Source organism: Armigeres subalbatus, chromosome 1 (assembly GCF_024139115.2).
Source record: "Armigeres subalbatus isolate Guangzhou_Male chromosome 1, GZ_Asu_2, whole genome shotgun sequence".
NCBI lineage: Eukaryota > Metazoa > Arthropoda > Insecta > Diptera > Culicidae > Armigeres > Armigeres subalbatus.
The window spans coordinates 311976791-311989844 of NC_085139.1; the positions used below are offsets into that span (position 1 = coordinate 311976791).

The 13054-nt window shown below is 43.4% G+C and overlaps 2 protein-coding genes across 3 annotated transcripts in view; both read left to right on the forward strand.

Moving 5' to 3' along the window:
- Positions 1–13054, forward strand: part of LOC134207928 (protein artichoke) — a 203634-nt gene that overhangs the window by 115641 nt on the left and 74939 nt on the right. The gene's annotated exons all lie outside the window — the stretch shown is intronic.
- On the forward strand, positions 1026–2304 carry LOC134217814 (cuticle protein 18.7-like). Of its 2 annotated transcripts, none has more exons than XM_062696634.1 (2): positions 1026–1169; positions 1279–2301. In XM_062696634.1, the coding sequence occupies exons 1-2, from the start codon at positions 1158–1160 to the stop codon at positions 1807–1809; spliced, it is 543 nt and encodes a 180-aa protein (XP_062552618.1). In that variant the 5' UTR covers positions 1026–1157; the 3' UTR covers positions 1810–2301. The 2 variants fall into 2 exon arrangements, with proteins under 2 accessions (XP_062552618.1, XP_062552625.1); XM_062696641.1 differs by having other exon boundaries at positions 1028–1182; positions 1279–2304.

Consider the following 13054-nt stretch of genomic DNA (forward strand, 5'->3'; position numbering starts at 1 on the left):
GTACGTTTATCGAGTGCTGAAAAAATCGAGTTTTGCTACGAGTTCTATACTAAAATGATACAATTTTATTTACTTCGCATGATCAGTCTTGCCAAAAAATCATCCAGTTCAATCTAAGTTAATTGCCTATATTCCGGGGATCAAACCACCCGATTTGGATTTACAATGGAAGATATTGATTTGAAAAATGTATTCGAGGTAACCACTTTCCCTTCGATGGGACTCGAACCTACGACTCTCAGTTATAAAAAACTTACGAAGGCTTTCATTGTTAAATTTGGATTGTTTTGCAAAGCAAAAGACAACAGTGCACAAAACTATTGAGTGCTCCTCCAAACCTCCAGGTTGATCTGAATCAAACGAGGACTGTTCGTTGACTGTGCCTTTCCAAGAAGCGTGAAAGCAGTTTTATACAATTCAGCAAGTATCCATCATTTTACTCATTTTTCGATTAATTTATTTCCATGACCAACCAACATAAATCACACGTGACGCCTTTCTGGAATTTGTTTACTTCTCTCACGGCATGATTCGAGTTTAAACATAGTCATAGAAAAATTGCAATATTAAAATATTTGTTATAGATGATAAACGTCACTTTTGGTGTAGCACCCAAAATAGTTTTACTCATTGAAGGATCAAATTCTTACTCAGTACAACAAAATGCTCGAAAAATACTGTTCTTGCATAGTTTTATAATCAATATTTTGCTAGTTCTTGTTAGGTAGAATAGTTCTAAATCTTATATGGATGACTCTCTCATCTTTCATTGCTTGAGCAATCAGGAGCGAGTTTCCACCCATCTCGAACGTCGAAGGAAAGAATTCGTTCACTAATTACTGAAAAGGGAAAGGCATGCAAAGCAGCCACTGATGCACGAAGACCAACCGGGCGGCGGCGGCGGCGCCTTGAACGGTAATGAAAACACGAAGATAAAAACGCTAGGTGCACAACATTTTCAAAAATGGTCAGCTAATGAGTGGCGATGATGGTTAGTTGCTAAGCTGTATAAAACTGCTTTGTGGCCACTCGGAAAGGCACAGTCCGCGAACAGTCCTCGTTTGGTTCAGATCAACCTGGAGGTTTGCGTTTTCAAGAGCACTCAATAGTTTTGTCCACTGTTGTCTTTTGCTTTGCAAAACAATCCAATTTTAACAATGAAAGCCTTCGTAAGTACTTTCGGTGGTGATTACAACTTATTAATTAGTGATAATAAATTTAAAGACTTTACTTGAAGTGATTAATTAACCATTGTTGTGTTCTACCCGTCCGTGCCAGGTGTTGGGATCAGTGCTTATGGTTGCTTCGGTCTGCTCCGGATCGTACATTCCTTTGGACACTCCAGAAGTAGCCGCTGCCAAGGCTGCTCACTTTGCCGCCCATGCAGCCGCCGGTGTTGGTGGTGGTCATTGGGATCATCACGACGTCCATGTACAGAAGTGGCATGGACCCATCCATATCCCAATAATTCACAAGGGCGTCCCTGTGGATACCCCCGAAGTTCAGCACGCAAAGGCCTTCCACGCTGCCGCTCACGCTAAGGTCGCCGGATATGCTCACCATGATGACCACTATGGAGGCGATGTCCATGTGCAGAAGTGGCACGGACCAATCCACATCCCAGTTATCCACAAGGGTGTTCCAGTCGATACCCCCGAGGTCCAGCACGCCACAGCTTTCCACCTGAATGCTCTGGCTAAGGCTGGCTCATATGGCTCATATGGAGCAGGAGCATGGTCCGACAACGGCATTGAACATGAAGATGATGGCTCCTACAAGCCGCATTTGTACGAGGGTGAACAATACTAAGCCATGCAAAACAACGCACTCCTAGTAGTCGAATATGCCAAATCTTAGGAAATAGCCAATAGTAAACCGTTTAACATTCTGACCATGTCTGGTACCTTGAAGCGACTGTATTTTACAAAGTATGTGCACGCGACGTAAATTACACACAACTATTGAGTGCCACACAGACTTGTCACAAAGGAAGAATTCTTCCACAAATGTCATCGGAATAACATCTTGCCGGTCGTCAGCACACCTATTGTAGAAATTAACATCTATCGAAATATAGTTTGTGCTAAACAGTTTGTGGAAGTAGCTTCATAGAAACGTCAAATTGACCAAAGATCCAAACTTAGATAATAAGAAAATCAAAGAGATTGTGCGATAGAATAATAAGTGAGTCACGATCAATTATTAGACGCGCAGCCGTGTACATACTTCGAAACTGATCTTGCTTACTGAACTGAATGAAACCACTGAATGCAAAGCAAAGGATTTAAAGAATCTAATTATCTGTGTTATTCTTATAGTTGTAGTTGTGAGTTGATGACAATTTATTCCCATGCCGTGAAACCGTACCTTAACCATTCCCAACTCAATTCAATTAAAGTTCATTGACTAATATTACTAAGTATGTTTTGATCATCCGGAAAAAACACTACTGTTATATATGTTGGAAAGCTCGATGTGCATAACATTAGCTCGAAACATATATTGGAGATAATTATTTCCTTCGGTAGTTTTCGAACCCCCAGTATGATAGACAGGTGCGTTATCTACTAAGCTACGAATGACCTCCGTCGTCCTCAACAACTTGGCGGGTACTGTCGACCAACTGACAGCAATCTCACACAACCTCCACTTGATCGAGCGGAACTGTTTCAATTCATATCCTCTAATATCTATAATATCCCTTTTCACAGTACTTTCGTTATGGTACTGTTACAAATTTATCATGATATTTATGTTTTGAAATTTTGATGAATTTGTGACAGAAATTCAGGTAATTTGTCATCTAAAACTCAATTGTATGAGTACTTACAAAGGACGACTTTCTATTTGTTGGAACCTGAAATCGAACCTGAAACAAACAAGATAGAATCGGTCCGATCAACGGTTTTAATTGCAATCGGATTACAAATTCGTTAATAAAAAACAGTGAAGATTTCCTTTCCTAACTAATTTAAATTTTCTCCTATTTCCATCAAGCAGTGAGGCAATTAAAAAATATTTAAGTTCGCGAGCAAGCATGGGCTACAAATGGTGAGTTGACATCTGGGACCCTAATCCATGTCAGACCCATCTAACACCCTACATAGCACTGGTTCTTACAAGTTCCGAAGGAATTCCTAGATGAATTTCCGATGGAATTCCTAGATGAATTTCCGGAAGTAGTCTTGATTGAACTTCTGGAGTAATTCCCAGAGAAATTCCTGGAGGAACTTCCGGAGGAATTCCTGGAGGAACTTCCGGAGGAATTCCTGGAGGAACTTCCGGAGGAATTCCGGCAGGAACTTCCGGAGGAATTCCTGGAGGAACTTCCGGAGGATTTCCTGGAGGAACTTCCGGAGGAATTCCAGGAGGAATTCCTGGAGGAACTTCCGGAGGAATTCCTGGAGGAACTTCCGAAGGAATTTCTGGAGGAACTTCCGCAGGAATTTCTGGAGGAACTTCCGCAGGAATTCCTGGAGTAACTTCCGGAGGAATTTCTGGAGGAGCTTTCAGAGGAACTTCCAGTGGAATTCCTGGAGGAACTTCTGGTGAAATTTCTGGAAAAACTGCCAGTGGAACTCCTGAAGCAACTTCCGGTGGAATCCCTGGAGGATCTTCCGGAGGGTTTTCTGTAGGAACTTCCGGAGAAATTCCTGTAGTATCTCCCATCGAATTTCCTGGAGGATCATCCGGAGGAATTTCTGGAGGAACTTTCGAAGGAATTGCTAGAGGAATATCCGGAGGATGTTCTTTATTAACTTTTGGAGGAATTCTTGGAGAAATCTCCAGAAGAATTCGTGAAGAAATTTCCGGAGGAGGTTCCGGAAGCACTTCCGTAGGAATTCCTGGAGGAGCTTCCGGAACTTCCGGACGAATTTCTGGACAAAGTACCGGAGGAAGTAAAGAAGGAATTACTAGATGAACTTCCGGAGGAATATTTGGAGAAGCTTCCTGAAGAATTTTTGGAGGAACTTCCGGACGAATTTCCGGCAGAATTCCTAGAAGGAATTCCAAAGGAAATCCTGAAGGAACTTTTGGAGGACCTCCTGGAAGAGCTTCCGGAGGAATTCCTGGAAGTTTTCCCGGATTAATTCCTGGAGGAACTTCCGGAGGAATTCATGTAGGAGCTTTCGGAGAATCTTCAGGAGGAATTCCTGGAGGACCATCCGGAGGAATTCTTGAAGGAACTTTTGGAGGAGCTTCCGAAGGTATTCCTGGTGGAATTCACGAAGGAATTTGTGGAATAATTTTGCAAAATTTCTATTGCTCCAAATAAAATCACGCCGACCCAAAGGAATTCTTGAGAAACTTCCGAAGGAATTCCTGGACGAAGTTCATGAAGAAAATTCCGAAGGAATTCCTGGAGGAACTTCAGAAAAAAATCATGGAGGAACTTTTGGTGGAATTCCTGCAGGACTTTCGAAGGAATTGTTTGAGAAAATTCCGGAGGATGTTCTGGATTAACTTTTGGAGGAATTCTTGGAGAAATCTCCAGATAAATTCATGAAGAAATTTCCGGAGGAACTTCCGGAAAAACTTCCGTAGCAATTCCTGGAAGAACTTCCGGAGGAACTCATGGAGAAATTCCCTAAAGAACTCCTGGAGGAACTTCTGAAAAAAATTCAAATTTATTTCTGATGAGCTTAAGAGAAATTTAGGAAAATTATTAATGAAATCAGTTCACGCCGACCCACGCTGCCGCCGATAAAATTTCAATCGGCGCACAGGTCTAATGGATTCCATGATGGATTTTTTGTGGGAATATTCGGAATATTCATAAAATAGTTCCTGGTGGTATTCTAATAATTTTCCTGAAGAACTTCACGAAGGAATTTCTGGTTCAAACCTTCAAAGTATTTTTTTGATAATTTTATGTAAGAATTTGAGATGAAATTTCGGAGCCATTTCCTAGTGGAGTTCCTAGAGAAATTCTTCGAAAAATCTGAAAGGACTGTTAAAGAAATTCTTAATTCGAATCCTCAAGAAATATTTAGATGAATCTTTGAAATAATTTTGGGTGGATTTCGCTGAACTACTTATTTCAAATAAAGCTCAAAAGAATTATTCAAAAAACTTTATATTGGATTTAAATAAAAAATGTCGGTGGGTCGCCATCCAATAGTTTCGGTTTAGATATAAAGTTCATTAAAAATTAATTAATTTTTTTTTACCGAATTCTCTTTTTCACCCGCTAAATCGTTTTCTGTGGGGCCATCATTGCTCCATCATCTCAAATAGGTACTGCTTCAGGTTCTCGGTAATATGCGACGAACGGAAAATGCTGGTACGATTCCACAGGATTGTTTGATCTGCAACAAAGAAAACCAGGTTAACGAGTAACTGTTTGAAAATAATAGATATACACCCGATTCTGTTTTTACACGGATTTTTTTTACACGGCCGTGTAAAAAAAATCCCATACAAAATTTTTGCAAAGTTGCTCCATTTTGCATGATTTGTCGAGAAATCATAAAACTTTTTTTACACGGATTTTCAAATTTTGAACTGAAAACTTTTTTTACACGGAACGCATCCCCCGTGTAAAAAAAGAATCGGGTGTATAGGAGATTTGATTCAGCTTTCATGCATCCGAGAATATCTTACCTGAATTCCTTGCTTCCGAATAAGGATTTCCGCTTTCCGTCCAGAGTCCGTGGTGTGATGTTTCGATGGTCTTCCACAAGATTTATGCTAACGCAAATTGTTTTGCTCCAGCCGGCAAATTGAAAACTGATAGCTGACTTGACAGTTGTGATTCGGTTCCGGTAATATTACGTTGATTACACGCAATTTATCGCTTTTTCATGTAATATTATGCTTGTTTTCATACTTACATAATGTGCATATTTTCTGATGTAGTAAATTACAAAATTTAAAGGTAATATTGTGATTCTTTTAAGCAAATATGAAAACATCTTCACCAATCATGTTTTACATCGATCCATGTACATAAGCATCAATCTGGTGTAAAAATACGTTAAATCTATGTTTACGTAGAATTATTGAGTACATTCCGTCGTTGAGTACATTACGTCGCGGCATGTTAATATTGTTTTTACTATGTGCAGTTAAATGACTTTTAGTCTAGTGTATAGAATTTCGTTAGAATATATTTTTTTACTAGCGATATAAGCAATGTTATCGAATCTCAAAAATTATTTTCTGAATAACCTAAATAACCTTTTCTATTTACCTAACAAAAGTAGATACGGCGATTAAGAATTAATTAGATCATATCATAAGTCCATTCTGGTTGAAGCTTCTATACTTTCAGGAATATGAACCACGATTTTTGTTCCAATTTATATCCAAAAAGATATGACTGAATAGATTTCGGCTCAAAAAATCAAAAATTCTGTTCCATTTTAGATACTTAGAGACCAGATCCCGAAATGTAAGGTTACCTTTATATTCATATTTTTAGAGCACTTTTAGTATCAAGTTATTCAACGTAACTGTCGGATCTATTGCCATTGATATCCAATATCAACACTCTAAAGGTCGCCTTCCAACTGGAGAAAATTTTTCGCAAGATTTTGGTCTGAAGAAATTTAAATGGAGAGGGACGTTTTGGACGTTCCGTGTCGAAATCCAGTCAATCAGCAGTAAATACCGTGGGGCATCGAAATCCGTACACTTAAGCACCTTAGTATATGAAAAAGTAATTAGAAAATAGGAATCGAATGTAAATAAAACGTCTGTGATTGACACAGGCGCATGAAGCCTTCTACTTTTGAAGTGTTTCACATTTACTCATTAAAAACTACGAAAAACATGATAAAATAATTAATTAAATCAACTACTCCTGACTCGAAATCCGTCCACCGTGGACGGATTTCGAATCAAAGCATCAAAATCCGTACAGCTATTTCTTAACTAAATATTTAAATTGAAACAGCCTGATTGACTAAACTACCACTGTAAATATTTCGATATGCACCTTGAGAAGCGATCCCTTCGAATTGTATTCTGCTTATCTTATGTAATGATTTGCAATTAGCAATTTTTGGTACTTTTGGTGCAATTATGCTCTACCCGAAAACAAAATGGCTGCACAAACTCCGCGTTTGGTGGGCGAAGATTTGTTTTTGATTTTTGTGGTTTTAATTTCAAAGCCTTCTTACCAATTATATGCCCTAGAGACTTACTATCAAGTATCTGAACAGGATGGGATTAATTATTCCTACATTAATTACCTTTAACCTCCTTTAATTTATTGATATCTCATGAGGTGGACGGATTTTGGTGCTGTACGGATTTCGGTCCCGCACGGTACATGGAAGCAAAATCTGCGGACAAGATTCCCAGGGTATAGAGCTTGGGTAAAACAAATCTATGTATATAAAAATGAAATGGTCTGTGTTCGTATCCGCATAACTCGAAAACGGCAGGATAGATTTTTTTCATTTCTTCAGCAGATATGTTCGTTATTGTTTCCGACTATAGATAGTAGAATCTATAGATGAGCGAATGCATGGCTGAAACGATTTTTTTGCCCGTGCACACGCGCATATGACGTCACAGCCCTTAACATTTCCATTGAAATCGTGACGTCATGCTCGTTTGGAGACACGTTTGACAGTCCGTTTGGAGACAGAGGATTTATCTTCGCTCATCTATATATTCCACTATCTATATTTCCGACGGGTTTATATGATATTTCCTCATGCGAAAATGACGAGTAGGGTTGAGTAAATAGTGAAAAACTAAAATTATGATTTGTATGGAAATTTTGCAACACGCCTTTTCGCCTACTATGCAGGACAACGTCTGCCGGGTCGACTAGTCTATATATATAAAAATGAAATGGTCTGTGTTCGTATCCGCATAACTCGAAAACGGCTGGATGGATTTTCTTCATTTCTTCAGTAGATATGTTCGTTACCGTTTCCGACGGGTTTATATGATATTTCCGAATGCAAAAATTACGTATAAGGTTGTACAAATCGTGAAAAACTAATATTAGGATTCGTATGGAAATTTCACATGGGCATTTTCGCCCACTACGCAGGGCAACGTCTGCCGGGTCAACTAGTTATAAACATAATTTTGACTGAGTCATTAGAAGCATATTTTAATCATGACTTCTATGATTGCTTTACAAAATATTTCCTTTAGTCAAAATTATAAATTTTAAAAATTAAATTATTTCTTTGAAAATATTCACTGAGAAATAGCTAATTATGTATTCGCGGGTCATTATCTAGAAATAAGTTGAATGCGGGACGTTTCGCGGGACGCTTTTCAGCGCGGGACAACTAGTGAGAATGCGGGACGTCTAGTCACATTAATTAAAACACCTATGTCAATGGTGGGGGCAGCAGGGACTATGTCCAAGCGCTTGACGACCCCTCCCCAGCTGTCTGCGAGTCAGGGAGAACTGCCTAGGACGTGGTGGGATCTAGCAGTGGGCTCTGCAAAATCCCTCCCAAAAAAACACAAGTATCCGTAAGCAGACTCTATCAAAGCGACTGTGTGCCGCTTCAAAAGCACAAGCCCAGGAAGTGCCATTGACACATCAGGGTTAATCCCAGTAAGACCCTGATTATGGTATACTGGTTGGTGTTATTGGACTTTGTCTCTGGATATTGAAATATTGTGAACGCGAGAGGGCTGGTAGTCTGGTTATTCTATATTCTTAGTAAGGCCGGGTGATACCGATCTGAAACGGCGAATGGGCTAATGGCCAGGATGCTTCCGTCCCCTAAAACCGTGGCAGGCCTTGTAGCACGCGGTACAATCCGGTCGCTCAGCTGGTAGCTGAGTGGGAGTTGGCTCAGATGCTCTTTCTTGACTAGCGCAGATCTGGCTCTGAACACGAAAGTGTTAACCCTCGCATGGCCTCCCTGCATGCCGCAAGGTATGTATAGATAACCATGGGATCGCGAAGGCGACTACACCAGCAGGATTCAACAGCAGCCGCAAGGGGGACCCAACAGCGATGATTCCAGCAAAAACCAAATTTTGAGGGAGGTAGGTGAGGCGAATGGCGGGAAGGAGAACCCTTTCGCCAGGTGCAGTGGCCTTGATAGACCACCCCAAAGGTCGCCGGGGGGAGGCGATGGTGAAGCTAGGGGTGGGTCAGACGAGGTGCCGGTCGATGTTGAAATGGACGGCCCCACTCTGACCAGGGTCATGAACTCGGTGATGACCAACCGTGAGGATAGTAGAGGCCAGACCATGGAGGTAATCACGGACGTTTCGGACGTAATTATGTCCTTCCTGGACAACCGAGTCAATTACAGTAAGGACTTGAAACAGGCCGTACTGACCCTCTGCGCTCTAGTCGTGGAGGCGAAGTCGGAGTGGAAGACCTTGCTAGAAGCCAGTAAGAAGGCGGAGCACAAGATCCGCCTTCTTACTGAAGAGAAGGAGTTGGCGGTGAGCCAGCGGTGAAGACCTCGAAGGAGGCCGAATCGATGAAAAAAATCGATGAGCTTTAAAAGCGTATGGCAATCAGCGGAGCAACCCCTAAGCTAAGAAAGGTCACGCAGGAGGCGGACCTGAATGTAGCTAAAAAAGCCTCGGTTCGGACAGTCGAGAGAGTCCGAGTGGATAAGACCGAGAGAAAAATGGTACCTCCACCAAGGATGATACCAGAGGATCGCCATGAGGAAGACCTTCCATGGACGGAGGTCATGAATCCAAGAAAGGCGAAACGGAGTCGTCAGCAAGTCGCAAGTAGTGCGACAAAAGAAGCGGAGTAGGTCACTGCTAAGAAGGGTAGAGCCCGCGTGAAAAAGGGTGCGCCTTCCAATGGCAGTGCCAAACGAAAGGACAGAGGCGAAGCGTCAAGGCTGACGATAAAAGCTATGCCGATGTCTTAAAGACTATGAGAGGCAACGAGAAGTTCTCTAATCTAGGAGGGGATGTCAACTGCATCCGAAGAACGCGGACAGGCGAGATGATTCTCGTCTTGAAGCGGAATGCTGCTTGGAAGAGTTCCGAGTATAAAAAGTTGACAGAGGAGGTCCTGGGTGATGGGGTTCAAGTTAGAGCCCTGTGCCCAGTTTTGAACAACCAGCGCAAGGGCATGGATGAGATAACCGAAGCCGGAGACCTGGTAGACGAACTGAGGATTAACTGTAATGTCGAGATCCAGGAATCCGCGATTCGGTTACGCAAAGGCTTTGCGGGAATGCAGGTTGCCTCAATTCAAGTACCTATGGCCGAGGCCAAGAAGGTGGTTGATAACTGAAGGTGGGCTGGTCGGTGTGCTCGTTGAGCACAAGCCAACTCAGGCCTGTCCGGCCTCTAGACATGCAAGTAACACAGCTAAACTTGAACCACTGCGAGGCGGCTCAACTGCTGCTACAACAGTCGGTTATCAAGTGTAAAGCTGATGTTGCCCTGCTGTTCGACCTATACCGCATCCCTGCTGGAAACGGCAGTTGGATTGCGGACAAGTCCGGTATGGTGGGAATTTGGATTTGTGGGCGATACCCCATCCAGAAGATAATATCTTCTCCCGACGATGAGGGTTTTGTTATAGCAAAGGTAAACGGAGTTTACTTTTGTAGCTGCTACTGTTCTCCTAGATGGAGTATAGAGCAGTACACTAGGGTAGTTGATATTCTTGCAGCAAAACTAACTGGCCAGTAGTTGTAGCAGGTGACTTCAATGCGTGGACAGTGGACTGGGGTTCCCGGTTCACTAACGCTAGAGGTCATATCCTGCTAGAGTCACTAGCGGTATTGAACGTAGTTCTGCTGAACGAAGGTCAAGTGCCAATGTTTAGAGGACCAAGCGGTGATTCATGTATCGACGTCACCTTCTGCAGCGCAGGATGGACGGAAGAACCAGGATAGATGGTCCACGAGGGTCATACTTCTAGCGACCATAAGGATGTACGTTTTATGGTCGAGTATACCCGGGAAAGTACGACAAGACGAGGCGGTGCAACTGATCCCGGATGGCGCACCTCACAGTTTAATCAATAACTGTTGGAGGAAGCGCTGCGCTGGGAAAGTCGGACTACAGGACTGAACGTTCTAACACGTGCTTATTGCTATATAGCGATGCCAAGGAAGACCCAGCCCCCAGGCAATCAACAACCAGTGCACTGGTGGTCTAACACGATTGCAGATCTCCGTAGAACCTGTCTTAGAGCTTAAAGAAGGTTGCGACGTGCTAGAACAGACGTTGAGCGAATCGATAGACGAGGGGTATTCCAGACAGCGAGCAGGGCTCTGAACTACGAGATTAAATGCAGCAAGCGAGCCTGCTTTGAACAGCTGTGCAAGATGGTGAATGACATCCCATGGGGAGATGCGTACAGGATAGTGATGTCTAGGACCAACAGTACACCTCCTGAGAGATCCCCAGAGATGTTAGCCGGAATAGTAGAGGGATTGTTTCCGAGACATGAATCATCGGACTGGCCCGCTACACCGTACGAGTCAGTTGACGTGGTACCGCTAGTGGCTAACGAAGAGCTTATCGTAGCCGCAAGAAAACTTAAGCTCAATAAGGCGCCAGGCCCGGATGGTATTCCAAATCTGGCCCTTAAAAACGCCATTCTTGCTGATCCAGATATGTGCAGGAGCTGCCTCCAGAGATGCATGGACGAAGAAAACTTCCCAGATCGATGGAAACGGCAGAAATTGGTGCTATTGCCTGGCAAACAGCCGGGGGACCCTTCGGCATACAAACCAATTTGCATACTCGACACAGCTGGGAAGCTGCTAGAGAGGGTCATCCGTAATGGACCAACCAGTATGGTTTCCGTAAGGGCCGTTCTACCATCGAAGCAATTCGATCGGTAACGGATACGGCCAAGATAGCGAGAGGTTTAAACAGACGAGGTATGCTAGCTGGGCAGCTATTGCTGACTCCCTGCACCGGTTGAGAGTTCGGGATCACCTGTGCAGGATACTGAAAAGTTATTTTCAGAACAGGGTGCTTATATACAACACGGATGCTGGTCAAAATTCGATCGTAGTGTCTGCGGGTGTTCCACAGGGATCGATCCTCGGACCGGTTCTGTGGAATATTATGTACGACGGAGTATTACGCTTAAGTCTCCCGACCAGTGTGAAAAAAGAAGGCTTCGCGGATGACGTAATGCTAGAGGTAACAGGAGACACTCAGGACGAAGTCAGACCGAAGGCTTCATACGCGATCGGCAGAGTGGAGGAATGGCTCAACTCGAGGCGGTTGTCCCTTGCACATCACAAGATGGAAGTCGTTGTTGTGCATAACCGCCAGGGGTTGCAGCAAGCGAGGATAAGGGTAGGGACCTGCACAGTTAACTCCGTGAGGTCTCTTAAGCATCTGGGCGTGATGATCGACGATAAGCTCAATTTTACGAGCCCCGTCGATTATGCATGTCAGCGGGCTTCATTGGCGATAAAATCTTTATCACGAATGATGTCCAACAGATCGGCGGTGCATAGTCAAGTGTGTAGGTTGATAGCTGGCGTAGTATTGTCTATCATCCGCTATGGCGTGCCGGCATGGGCCGTAGCACTAAAGGCCGAGTACAATGTAAAGAAATTGATCAGAGTACACCGGCTGATGTGCCTACGTGTCGCGAGCGCATATCGCACCATATCATATGAGGCGGTGTGCGTTATAGCTGGGATGATGCCGATAGACATACTCCTAGAGGAAGATGTGGAGTGCTACAACGAAAGGGACTCGGTGCAAGTGCGACGTGTCAAGAGAGCAGCCTCGTTGCTCAAATGGCAAAGAGCATGGGACACCGCAGTCAAAGGTCGTTGGACCCACAGACTAATTCCGGATGTGTCCACCTAACACAGGTGTTGTCTGAACATGGTTGCTTTAAAAAATTCCTACACAGGTTTGGCTTCGCAGATTCTGCGGAGTGTTCTGACTGTGTAGGTGAGGTAGAGCATGTAAGTCGGCCGAGCATGTGATGTTCGCATGCCCGCGATTCGAGATAGAACGCAATGCCATGCTGCTTGTTAGCGGTGTGGATACAACCCCGGACAACCTCGTCGAGATGATGTGCCGGGAGGAAGTTATATGGAATTGCGGTTCATGCGCGGTGCTTGTTGTCGGGGTGCTCGTCTCCAACGGACCGCTAGGTTAC